The 13918-nt window shown below is 40.2% G+C and overlaps 1 protein-coding gene across 2 annotated transcripts in view; it reads right to left on the bottom strand.

Annotated features, from left to right (window-relative positions):
- Positions 1-3821: 3821 nt before the first annotated feature.
- ARHGAP31 (Rho GTPase activating protein 31) overlaps positions 3822-13918 on the bottom strand; it is a 184435-nt gene continuing 174338 nt past the window's right edge. For both annotated transcript variants that reach the window (XM_001369947.4, XM_007493728.3), the window contains exons 11-12: positions 12157-12443; positions 3822-10943 (exon numbers count right to left, since the gene is read on the bottom strand). In XM_001369947.4, the coding sequence (XP_001369984.2) occupies positions 8457-10943; positions 12157-12443 (2774 nt within the window). In that variant the 3' untranslated portion in view covers positions 3822-8456. The remainder of the gene's footprint in view (positions 10944-12156; positions 12444-13918) is intronic.

The raw sequence follows: 13918 nt of genomic DNA, 5'->3' as shown, positions 1-13918 counted from the left end.
TGTAGGACAGGACTGAAATGAGGCTCTTTTCTATTTTCTGTGGTCCTTTTAGCTCTGAAATTCTATGACTTTTCATTTATATGAAGCCTTCATTGCTGTAATGCTTTCCATGGTTGCATTCACTATTGTGGGGTATGTCACCAACCACTCTCTTCCTTCTCACTAATTTATTTATTTATTTATTTGTTGATGAATGTTTATAGAGGAATGATTCCCTATCCCTTAGAAGAGAGCGTGAGTGTGTGAGTGTATGTGTGTGAAAACAGGTATATACCTACCCATATCCCATGTAGGAATCATGGTTAAATGACACATTTGTTCCCACATAGCAAACATCTATAGTCAACTTGGCAAGATTGTACTGTCTTTACATATTGAAAGGACTTGCCTACCTAAGCTTGCACTCTATGGACATGACTTCCAAGACACCTGGGTCAGGCTCAGATATGGCCTCAGATACTTCCTAGTTGTGTGACCCTGGGTGAGTCACTTAACCCCGGTTGCCTAGCCCTTACCACTCTTCTGCCTTAGAACTCTTACTTTGCATCGATTCAAAGAAGGTATAGGTTGAAGAAGGTCACTTCTGTGATGGGTGAGGCACTGGAATGGCATGTCATTGGCCATTTACTATAGAGCTCAGCGATCCAAATGTTCCTGTTAAAGTATCCATCTTGACTGATTATATGAATTTGGAATGAGGAGTCCAGAAATGTTTTGGTTAGTGACAATGGCTTTGGAATTAAGCTTGATTTATATATTGAACTAGAGCAGACATGCTCTGGGAAAAAGCAGATTAGGAGAGGACTGTGGCAGAGGGCTTGGGGAAGCCCTAGGAGATGTCAATATTTTTTTTTGCCACTTTTAAATAGATAAAATATAATTACCTCTGACATAAGGTGCCCCCACCTCTGACAACTTACCTGCCAAAGCTACCTAGTCAAACTTAATGATTTCCTAAGTTTGCCCACAGCCAACTGTAGCTGCTAAAGTAGAAATCTTGAGAACATTAAAGGTAAGTAGCTATTCCCTCTTATAATACCAGAAAAAAGAAAGCCAGGCAAAATCTGATATGATGAACCTTAGACTTTGGAGGAACAAATTTCAGAATGAAAGGATAGGCTCCTATGGCCTAAAATTCTATAGAATGGTGGGAGAATTACTTGGAACATACCCCCAGAAATCAAAGGCTGATTCTATATTTATTAAAATTAGTCATCAAAGGTTCTTTTGGTCATAGAAATACTAGCTGTCCAGTTGGCAAGTGGTTGAACAAATTGGTGAAATGAATGTAATAAGATATTGTTGCACTGCAAGAAAGGAACAAAAATGAGGGATTCAGAGAAACTTGGAAAGATATTTGAGTTGATACATGGTGAAAAAAGCAGGGCTAAGAATATATGCAAGAAAGTAATGTAAGACATTATGCCATAAGACATCAACTCCCATATAATGACCAATCCTGATTCCAGAGGGTTTGCTGATTTTGACAATTCTAAAATGCTATTATGTATTTGTAAACATTTGCAAAAGAAAAAAATGTGATCACCAAGAGCTGGCATGACTTCATCAAGAAAATACGCAAGAACTTTTTTTTGATGTGGTTATTAAACTAGATGAGGAATATTCTGTCTCTATTTCTCATTTCAGCAAAGTATTTGACCAGTGTCTCTATTATCATTGTGGACAAACTGGAGAGGTATGACCTAGATGATAGGATAGTTAGTTGAATTAGAACTGGTTCAATGATTGAACCAAAACAATTACCATTAATGAAATTATATCTTGAACAGAATGGCCCTGTATTGATGTGGTGCAATCTATCTCTGGCTGAAGGCATAGGTAGCATGCTTTTCAAATTTGTGGGTAACAAAGCTGGTGGGATGGCATATGTGTTGCATGACAGAATCTAAAAAGATCTCAGCTAGAATGGTGGATTTAGTCATGTAGGGATACATTTAAAGCCCAACACTTTGGTTTAAAAGGATTAGCTTCACAAATAGAGGATGGAGAAATGTGGGTAGGCATTGTGAAAAAAGATCTGGGGGTTTAGTAGACTAAAAAATATGAGTAACATGACAGGTAATGCAGTCTAGATCCCTTAAGAGGCAGAGTATTCAACTTGAAAGAAGGAAGAGTCCCACTATGCTTTGATCTGGAATATTGTGTTCTGGGTGTAATTAAGGACATTGACAAACTAGAGTTTTTATAGTGGGTAAACAGGATAGGGAAGTGACTGCTGACCACTATAAAAACAGAGTAGTTGAAGAAATAGGATGTTTAGCCTTTAGAGGAAGGGGATTAGATATGATTGCTTTTTTCAAGTATTATGTAGAAAAGCTTTCTATTATATCACTCCAGAAGTGAATGGAAATTGCAGACAAATTAGAGCTTGATGTCAGGGAAGACAATTGGCACTGCCCCAAAGTTAACTGAAATTACTTGGGAGGTAGTGAATTCCCTCTCACTAGAGTTCTTTAAGCAAAAGCTGTATGACTGTAGAATTGCAGAAAGTATATGATGTGAATTATTTTCAGCTTTTCCGTTTTATGATTCTGTGAGCATGAGGGACTTCTCTGGTTCCCTAGCAAGTGAATTGGAAGTGCTAGAGAATCCTTAGGGATAGACACTTGCATTTACCGTCAACCTCTTGCATATGCATGCAGATCATTTTATTTTATGAACTTTGTGAATCTCCAAAGACTATCTAATAAGTTAGATAACCTAGGGCATCTAGGTTTGTCAAGAGAGTACCCACTCTGCTAAAATCATACATCTTTGACATGAAATTAATTTTTAAAATAACAAACTTTATTCCCAAATCCCAACTCTTTACCCCCAAAAGCTGGTTAATTTCTTATCTAGAAACCTTTTCCCCTGAAGGAGTTGAGGTGTTGACACAAATCATCCCCAGTCCAAAAGAACTTGGAAAATTATAGTGATTATGGTGAATGTAGAGTCCGAAGGGGATGAGATGGGCTTCAGTTAAGGCCTAGAGTAGCCTAAACAGTTGACTGAACCTAACTCTGGGATGATGAAAAAATGAAATTTAACTCTCAAATCCTAGAATATTACGAGTCTGGCCATTATATGTGAAATTGTGGAGGTTCATGAATTGTCTTCCAAAAATTATAAAGCTATGATTTGACTCAGTGATGAGAGTTATCAGACTTTCCCTGGAAAGTATTTTCTTGTGTGTGTCTAGATGTTTTTCTAGGTTGCCCTATTGTGAGACAGGACATTCTTCCTCAGCATCAAAAAGAACTGCCTATCAGGGTGAATCTGGTCCTGGTTAATGCAGTTTCGTCAACCTTTCTCATTCTAAAAGTCTGACTTGGGAGGCATTTCACAGTACTGTCATATTGTGAAGTCCCAACCCTATGTTAACCTCACTATCAATATCTACATTGGTATCCTTTGACTTCCATCTTTCTTTTTTTAATTGGGTCTCCCTCTGTCTCCCAGACTAGAAGTCATTCATGTACCTAATTCCACGGGGCATGGGACTTTTGGCTTGGGCCACTGTACCCCTCCTTAGCCGACCATACTGCTGCCAGAATTATTGCAGACACTCAATTGGCATAGCCCATTCCAACAAAATTCCAGGGCTAATGTCAAGGCCACCCCATTGCCAAACCTTACTCTGACCCCAGAAATTACCCTTGACCAAGCCCAACTCCAATGATGAAATCTCCTTGGAGCCAGGAGATAAACAATCTAACCTGTAAATGTATGAGAGATAGTCCTTTATTCTGTCATTGACATAATCGAGATCTAATGGACGTCCCAATGTCTCCTTATGTTCATTTTCCCAACACAAACAGTATATTTTAAAATATTTATTAGTATAAATTTTGGAAGCATAACAATTATCTTTAATTACACATAATGTTTCTCTGTATATGCTTAATGTAATATTTATTCATACATTTTATTTTAAACCAGAAAAAAAATTTAAGATTACCTTAGAAAAAAAAATTCATGGATTTCAGCACATGACTGAAATCCTGTGGCTTTCAAATAGAAACCTTTTGGAAAAGTGCTTCACCTTATAAAATCATGAATCAGGAAGTTCTCTGGTGCTAAATTATTGCAAAGTCTTGTGACTCATTCAATAATACACATTCCAAAATTATGGCAGTTCTTCATGGACTTCCTCTTCTTTTTGGAAAAGCAACCCTTATTCACATCTCCCTCCTTATTATCAAGAAATACTGGCTTTTGTGTGCTTGTCACCGGGATAATCCCTAATTACATGCTTTCTGAAATTGTAGAGTGCCCAGCTAATCACTCCTCCTCCCGAGGCTGTCATTTCTCTTTTCTGCCCCATGTTTGCTAAAACTGAACTGTATTGAGTTGAGTATGGGATACTTTCTCAGCCAAGAGATTGGCTTGTCCCATCCCATCCACTCCCATGCCCCTGCCAGGAAGTATCTGGAATTACCCTTCTGGGAACACATCACCCTAAATGCCAAGGCATCATTTGAGAGATGAGGCTATAATAAAAACAGTGTATGACTTTCATTTAGCTAGGTGGGTCATACATCTAACCAAGATCTTCCACCCCAATTCCAGACAAGTAAATGTGATGATCAATAGTGTCCCATCATGTAGGAGACTCCAAGATACAAGTAAACATTCCTTCTTCACCACCTTCCCTTCCCCTACCCCTAATTTGGGCCAGCACTTCTGATGCTGCCATGTAAGAAACAATAGAAATAAATACAATTATCTACCTTGTTACAACCTAAGTGAAACCTAAAATTAGCCAGTGAAGAGAATCACATTCAAACCTGCCTGTTTTCAGATAAGAAGGTTAAGATCCAGAGATAGAACCAATCATGGTCATTTAAAACCACTTCAACTTTAGCTCTGACTTGAAATATGCAAAAAACCTATCTGCTTATCTAGGAACCAATTCATCTAAGTCATCAAAGCAAAATACTGAAAGTTGGAACATTGTCCAAACACCTCCTAAAATATTCCTGGTTTTATTTATATAATATAAACCTTAAAGACATCATCTGGGATATGTATGATTAGAAACAGGGGTGAACTGGTCATGGATCAAGTGTGAGAAATAACAAATAGTCCCAGTGTTGACTAGTATATACTATAGAATAAACTTTTATGGAGTATTTTCTCCATTGCCAGGAGAAAATGGAAAAAAATACGCAGGGCAAGCAGAGATGAATATCTAACTCTTCACACTTCATTTGGTGTGGAATGTTCTTAGAATAGGAACCACATAGCCTTTGGAAAACACCTATCCGGAAATGGGCAGGCATACAGAGTAATATCACATGAGCACTGCTGTCCTCTCTCTTGGTCCTAGTTTCTTTAATTGGTGTTTGTAGACCATAAAAGCTCCGTTTTAAATGCCAGTCTTTTTGTTGTTGTTGTTGTTGTTCATAATTTGGAGCTACATAAGAAATTAGCTAATCTATTATTTTTTAAAAGAAAGAGTGATGAAATCTTCTACACAACTAGCCCTTAGTAAATGTTTACTATTGCTACTTGGATTTTTATTGTTGTTAGTTAGATGCTGCTCTACTTACAGAATATATTTGAATGGGATAAAATCTGTATAGACTGATTTAAAATAATTTGGGAATTCCTTGAGTAGTTGGTATTACTATTTTCTCTCTAGCATGGGACTTGGTCTATCATGTTGTCAGGTCTTCCTGAAATAGGTACACTGTAAAGTGACCCAGCATCATAACTTACCTAGTCACAGAGGGCCATCCCTGACTTCTTATTGTCTCTTTGGGGATCTAAATTTCATTTCATGTATTTTTCTTCAACTGGACAATAACATCAGATGGGACATTTTTTACTTAGTGTTGTCAAAGTGTTAAGAGTAAGTTTTAGGAGGATGGGGAGAGGAGAAAGGAAGAAAATAGATTTGCTTTGCTATTTACAAATATTGAAAGGATTTCTTTAATACCAGACCTGCATGCTCAACAATGCCTGAGAGATTCTTCAGGAAACTTAGGACTTATTTCTCCAGGAATCAAGCAGAAGACTAAAGAAAGTATCATTTTCTTTTGGCAATTTATCCATAGGGACTACTGGTAAAATAAACTTCCTAAATTCTAGCAGAGGTGATCTGAGGAAAAGTCAGCATGTAAAGCCTGTGGGATTAGACTGGCTTGGGGAAAAAAAGAAGAAAAAATATCCCTATTTGCCCATACGCAAATTCCAATGTATATTTTGAGAACTTCCACTTAGGCTTTTGGAGATGTTTCTTTAAATAAACAGTCAGAATCTAAAGTCAAAATTAAGACATACATGTGTATGTATATGCACATACATATATACAATGTGTATATATACACACATTATTTGAAATCAGCCACGGAGCACTTAAAGTTTAGTCACTTATTAATAGGCAAACCAATGGCATTTCAGTTTAATAGCAAAATAATAAAAATATACTCATGTGTTATAATCAAGAATTCAAAATATACATATTTTAAATATCCCTTTACTCAGATGAGGTTTCCTGACTGAAGCAAAATGCTGATGCTGTCATCACCCATGTTTTAACTATGTTCCAACACATAGTTCGTATGGGATAGCTGATGGGAGAATGGTCCCTACTGAAGAGCAATTGACAAGTCTATGGATTGATTTTGTTGTGTCTCATTTTCTTTTTAATGGTGGAAACGTACCTTTGGCACAGGAAACGATTTCAACGCTTGAAATTCTTGGACATCAATTTCATAATCTAATCAGTTATTTTCACCTATTGTACACCCAGATGCCTCTACTAGGAATGTATCAAAATCAGCCAAAGGCAACCCTGTGACCTGCCACCACACACACTTTAGGTTAACTAACTAACTAACTAACTCTCTCTCTCTCTCTCTCTCTCTCTCTCTCTCTCTCTCTCTCTCTCTCTCTCTCTCCCCTCCCCCACCCCCCAAGGCATTATCTTTTTGAATTTGAATTTTTGGTGGTCTGGGCAGAGTATTAGGTATATTCAGTTAGAACTTAACCTGAGGATGACTGAGGTGACTATATTATAGATATGGCTATATTTGGCCTTCAGAATGTAAGGTTTCTTTTAATGGGGAAGTAGAGCAAATAAACTGGTATTTAGGTTTTTTGGGTCTTATATAGGCCTGAAACTGGAGTTCTTTTCCCAACAATTTGACTCTAGATCATGTTCAAAATGTTATCTTCCATTCTTGCTTAAATATTTGGGAAAAGTAGACCAAGGAGGATGTCTGAATGTAAGGATGGATAAGGAAAGAAGGGCTCTCTCAAATCTATCCATGAGAACTTGAAATGGCAGAAAGAAAAGGGATAATTTGTTGGCTAAAATGAAAGTGTATCTTCCTTTTGAGATGAATCTTACCTTGGGATAAATAATGGGGTAACCTTACTAGCCTAACTCCCTTCCCCCTTAAGAATCACCCCTTTCAAAGAGGAGATAAGGGAGGAATCTGTCCTCACTAGCTACAAGGTATTGTCACCATGCCAGATTTTCTATACAGGGTGTTTATAAATTATACCATATTCTTTCACGCTGACATTTGGAGGAAAGCAAAAGAACTCCCACATAAAAAGGGTATCCATTACTACCATAGCCCTCAGTGTCTTTCTCTGAGTTACTGGGTATATATGGGAAATGCAGGCAAATCCATACATTGCTAAATTGAAATGAGAAAAATATTCTCTTTTTAATTGGTGTCAATCACAGGACTTGTGAGTGTGTGTGTGTGTGTGTGTGTGTGTGTGTGTGTGTGTGTGTGTGTGTCTATGCTGTACTTTTAGCCAGGAGCACCAGCTTGGTGGCATGCACAGTTGTGAGACCACCAGGGAGAGCATATATGTGTACATCCAGCCTGAATATCTAAGGGCACAGTAGGTTTATATTTCCAAATCTACTTTCTTTTCTGATAGTAGAATTTTATATAGCATATTAGAAAAGGGTACTAAAGAAGCATGAGCTTTTAAAAGCATTAAATAATATAAAGAAAAACAAGAAAACAGAAACCTCAGAAACAATGTCTTCTGAGACAAGAAAACGTTTTCTTTGTTGAAAAGGTACTATTATGGCCAGCTCTCGATGGCTTTAGATAAGGATAATATGGATGAATAAATGCAACTCAAAGATAATCTTCAAATTGCATTTTAGTCATCTCTCTTGCTGAACGTGTTTCCCTTCAGCTACTAACAAGCAGGAAAATGGACTGACCTGAATTTCATCTTTTTGCCCTTCCACTGAGCACCTTGGTAAGTATTAATGAGCACCTGAATGGCCTCACGACTGCCAGTAGAGTGGCTAAAGATGGGAAACAAAAGGCCTGAACAATCCAAAAGCTGGCTAATTTTCTCCTGGAATAACAGAGTTGGCCATAAAATAATACCCACTCAAATCTCAACAGAACTCTGTAGTCTTTTTTGATGAAGAAAAGGCTGGAAGTAAAGGAGTGGTAGGAAAACTGATGTCATTCTATTTGCCTCCCACTTCTTCCATCCAGAATCACAGACCTCCTCTGGGGCTGGTAAAAGCAACTGGTTGAGGTTTCTAGTCTCTGGCCATTCTTAGGGATAGTCATTTTGTTCCTAAGTGTGACTCCTTCTGGGGTCACCCATGTGTTCTCAGCCAGCTCACCACAAATGAGACCAGAGGAAATTGTTTGGGTAGGGCTTCTGATAGGGGAAAGTAAGACCTTGGAGTCTGAAGAAGAGGATGGATGATCCATGATAGGGAAGGGAGGGCTAAACAAGATTAAGCTCTGAGGTCTTCCTGGTCTTGACCTGTGGAAAGGTTTGGAAACCCCGGATGACCGCTCAATTTTTGAAGAAAGTGGATTGTCTCCAGATGGTTCTGTTTCTGAAATACGTTTTCTACAGGGTCCTGAAGCATCCTGGGAAGAGAGGAGGCAAGACACCTTTGGGTCTGGAGAAAGGATGTGGTCATCAGATACAAAAGAAGTGGAGTCCATCTGAGTGGAATTACTGGTTCCCTTTCCTTCTTGGGTTGTGCTCTCCTCTTGAGCTCTCCCCAGGGAAGGAGGTGAATCATCCCCAGCAGATTTTAGAGGCATCTCGCCAGTTGGGCTGGCCTCCACTTTGGCCTTCTCTTCAGAGGAAAGTACATCTTCCTCTGTGTTCTGGGCCTGGAGTGGCTGTGGAATTTGAGTATACTGAACCTTAGGTGGGATGACTGGCACCGCCTTGGCCTGGCACATTTTCACCATAAAGGAAGTTCTCACTGCCGACACACTCACGGGGGCAGAATTGCGGCGGCCTGTTAAGGCATGAGTGACCACGTCTAGGTCCTGGGGACCCCCGTGAACTTTCCAGGGGTCTGCTGTGCTGTGAGGTGAGGTCATACAGATGGGGGACCATGGGTAGTTAGGCTCTTCACCTTTAGCTTCTCCTTGCTCCTTCAATTGGTGTCCAGGTGAACCCAGCGATGTCGTATTCTCAAACCTAAAGAAGTCATTTACCAGAGGAATGCAGTCTAGGTTGAGGGAAGAAGGTCTATTTTTCCCTTTAGGAGGCGCACAGTCATGATTCTTTAGCTGCAACTTGGGGGAAGGAAGCAACTCACCTTTGGTAAGAGGAGGCATTCCAGCACTGGCCCTGACCCGAACTCCAGATGGACTATTTTCCCTAATGCTCTCTGATGCTAAGCCACAACTACCTCTTTGATTCATGGGCGTCGAAGAGTCTTGCAGAAGGTTTTCTTGATCTACTTTTGTTTCTTTCTCTGTAAAGCAGACAGGACTAGTTCTTACTGTTTGGGATTGTATGTCTGTCCCTGAATTCACACCATCTTCTGTTCCCTCTGACTCTGAGAGCTCTTTGGAATGTCTTGGTGCCTTTTCCCATTCAGCTTTTTCTCTGTTGGGTGCCAGTAGCTGTAAGGGGTCAAAAACCATCATTGACCCCAGACTGACACAGCTACTGGATGAAGAAAATGGAAGAGTCCACTGGTTTTTCATGGTAGTTTCACTATCTAGGGAATGACTCTGAACGAAAGTGGGTCTATGAGGGAGCCTCTTCCCTCTTTGATTTGGGACGAGAAGATCTTGTGGTGGAGCCCCCTGAAGATCTTTTAGTGTTGGGGAATGAAGTGGGCTTGTAACCCACTGGTGGTCTTCCCAGGGCTCTACCATTTCTAAACTCTGTGGTGCAATGTCAGCAGAAGTGTCTTCTTCATCGTAATCAAAAGTTTCTAGCATTTGACTGGTTGCATCTCTCTCTTTATGTGGTAAGGCCCTAAATTCCCTTAGTAGGCCTTCTCCCCCTGACCCTAATTTGTCTGTCTTCTCCTTAGGACTTTGCTTTTCACCCTGGGCTGGGACACCTTCTTCTTGCAGGTAGGAACTTCTGGGCTCCTCAGGACTATCTACAACCAGAGTCTGGTCTGAATGAGGATCTGCTTCCATTGCCTCTGAAGTTTCTTCTCTCACAGGGCTATTTATCACCGAGTCTTCTCTCTGAAGAGTTTGCTCTAGTGGAGGAGGAGATGAAGGGAGACTCCCTGAGCTCCCCATTAAGGCACTGTCCTGTGGAGAAGCAGGGTCAATTGCAATCATTTCCAGCACGGGCGTCCTTGTAGAGTCCTCCTGCCTATTGTGCTCACACAACAGCTTTTTCTCTTCAGTCCTCTGCTGACTGTTGAGCTGCTCCGAGTCTCCTCTGGTTCCCGATATAGGGACAACAGTCCCTTCCGGAGGGGGGACCTGAATCACTTTATCCATAGTCTCTTCCATTGTGAAGACAGCCAGGCTGGAGTCATCAGAGAAGCCCCTTGCCCAAGGGGAAAGGGTGGTCTTTGGACTTGAAATAAGGACTGGTTGACTCGAGTTGATCTTTTGGGCAGAGGATGGTAGGGCTTGGAGTTCTTCCTCAGACTCGATGATTTTCAGCTCTTGTTGAATCTCAGGCCACATCAGAGGACTGGAAGAGTCATCTTCATCCTGAAATAGATTACAAATTCCTTTATCTGATTAGCAGGGGTTTTTCAGTTTTGATATTCATACGTTGACTCACACATTCATTCAACAAGCATTTATTAAGCCCTTACTCTGGGTGAGACTCTTGCTAGGCACTCAGATACAAAAACAAAAATGATAGTGCCTGGCCTCAGGGAATTTATATTCTATAGGAAATGCACCAAGGAGTTCGATTGAGGGTGGAGATGTCACAGAAAATGAAACTATGGCTAATCTGGGAACATGTCCATCCTTTGGTTCCTGCAAATAAATTCCTTCATTAGTAGATGGATGACAAATCGATAATAAGACCTTCACAGACACAAGTTTGGAATTCTAATTGCCTTTGACTTATTTTACTAATCTCTCTCCTGTCTTTCCCCATAAAGTGCTCATGATTCTAGTTTTTCTTCTTTGTCTCTTTTACACCAAACAATAAATTTCAAAACCTCATTTAGAATTGAGGTTAGGGTTTGGGAAAGTTTTCCATTTTTAGAAATTTCCCTACCTATAATCTTGGCCTGCTCTGATTGAAAAACAGTTCAGTCAAGAACTTTTGAAAACTGGTGTTTCCCAGCATCTCTCAAAAGCTCCTCCTTCCGGAAGCACTTGCCACTTTCTGCATGGTATGTTAGTTAATAGGGTATTTATCTCCCCTAGTAGCATATAGATATCATGGAGGAAAGAGTTATTTTTAGAGTGAAAAGACTTGCTGGAATGGAGCCTAGAGACCTTGGGTTTGTTGATCTTTTTAAAAAAGTTATGCCAGTGCCACTGAGAAATTGTATTTTGGGGCAAGCCACTGAACCCCTCTGGGCCTACGTTTTATGATTTATTAAAAAAAAAAAAAGGAGGTTGGATGATGTGACCTCTATGGTTCCTACAATCTCTAGCTATTAGAAGTTTTAAATTTTCTTTTTTGGGGGGTTGTTTTTCATTACATAAAAATGTGTTTATTTTGATCTTTCCAAACACTAAATGAAGTGCATAGTTTCATATATGTCATGTAACAGAAGAGGAAGTTTCTACATAAAATTGAGAATCTTTTATATGGGACTTGTTTTTCATTTCAAGTTAATGAAAAATTCAGAATCTAGCTGCAGTGCTGTTCTGATGGTCTGTGATCCCTTCCTTGAAGGAGATATTTTCAACTCGAACAAGAACACATTAGAAAGTGGGGGCTTCTCCAGGTTCTTACCAGTTCGGAAAGGAACATAGCATCTTGTTTTTTATCTTTGAGGCTCTCTTGCTGAGCACTGAGCTCACTCTGATGGCTTTCGTTGACGTCTGGGGCTCCCTCCGCCTCTTGTCTCTTCTCTGGTGTGGTGGAAAATGGCAAGCTCTCCATGGCTTTCTCTCCAGGGTGGGTACTTGGCTCTGGGGAATGATTACAGCTGCATTCCACTGTCCTTTCCTTTTCAGCTACGGGTTTCGTTTCTTCCACAGATTCAGACTTTATGGTTTTTAATTTCTGAGGGACAGAAGCTGTGGTGAAAGGCAGAAATGAGTGATTAGTTAGAGTAAATGTCTCGCTTTCATTTCCAACAAGTTTCCACCACAGGGATTGCTGGAGGAATAGCTCTCCCATCTATAAAGCTCCATGAATTGTCTCCAGAGTTCCCACTTCTTGTATCCAGTTTGTGGTCCCCTTAAATTGACCGACCCCTTGCCTGGTCACGTTTTTATCTTTTTCCCTTCTGTCTTAAAAGCCGTTACTAAGACAGAAAGTAAAACCAACCCACTCTGAGAACCTTCAATGATGCTAGACTTAAGGGGACTGACAGAGACTCGTCCCCTAACGTGGGCCTCCCATATTGCCTTGCATAGAACAAGCAATCCGAGAATACATTTTGTTCACTGACTGATTTACTAATTCCTGCAGCTCTTCACCCCAGTGGCTTTCTAGCTTACAAAACTCATAAATAAATAAAAAAACTCACAAAAGGCCAAGAAAAATATTCCAGGATACCAGAGGAGATAGGGGGTAACTCTCATCTCATGAAACAGATCGACCCAGAAAACTTTCATGTAAAAGTATTTTAACATATTTATAAAATATGTACATTTTACAAATATAATCTACATGGGACATCTATATTTAAAAAAAATTTTTTTTAAGTTCTATTGTTCTTATTAGTCTCCTTCTGTGTCTCATGCAACAGAAATTCAGGCAGGTCTACTTCTAGGGCTTATTAATAACATAAAAACCACCTGGGGAGTATGCACACGCCTATAGACGCACAAAAGATGAAAGCAGATGTATTTATCCACCACCCTGAGGTCCAGGGTTCATTTTGATTCTAGGAACCGAAACATCTAACTTCAGTGCAGGACATCTGCTCTCTTCAGTACAAGAGAGAATTCACAAGGAGCCTAGCCAGTTAAAGGCTGTATAGCTTTATGTTGGGTTGGAGCAGCGGTTCTCAACCTCTCAATTTGTAGCCATGAGAATACATAACGCATATTAGGCATTTACATTCCGAATCATAACTGCAGCAAAATGACAGTTGTCACCGCAACACGAGGAACTTGGGGTCACGTCATTAGAAAGGTGGAGACAATTGGAGCTAGAATCTTTTTAAAAATGCAAAATTCTGGGGGGCAGCTGGGTAGCTCAGTGGATTGAGAGCCAGTCCTAGAGACGGGAGGTCCTAGGTTCAAATCCGGCCTCAGCCACTTCCTAGCTGTGTGACCCTGGGCAAGTCACTTGACCCCCATTGCCTAGCCCTTACCACTCTTCTGCCTTGGAGCCAATACACAGTATTGACTCCAAGACGGAAGGTAAGGGTTTAAAAAAAAAATAAAATAAAATAAAAATGCAAAATTCTGGGGGGCTGCTGCGTGGCTAGGTGGATGGAGAACCAGTCCCAGAGAGGGGAGGTCCTGGGTTCAAATTTGGCCTCAGACACTTCCCAGCTGTGTGACCCTGGGCAAGTCACTTGACCCCCATTGCCTAGCCC

This window comes from Monodelphis domestica, chromosome 4 (genome assembly GCF_027887165.1).
Source record: "Monodelphis domestica isolate mMonDom1 chromosome 4, mMonDom1.pri, whole genome shotgun sequence".
Taxonomy (NCBI): Eukaryota; Metazoa; Chordata; class Mammalia; order Didelphimorphia; family Didelphidae; genus Monodelphis; species Monodelphis domestica.
The sequence above is the reverse complement of the archived record's forward strand: the minus strand, read 5'-3'. Positions and strand labels throughout refer to the sequence as shown.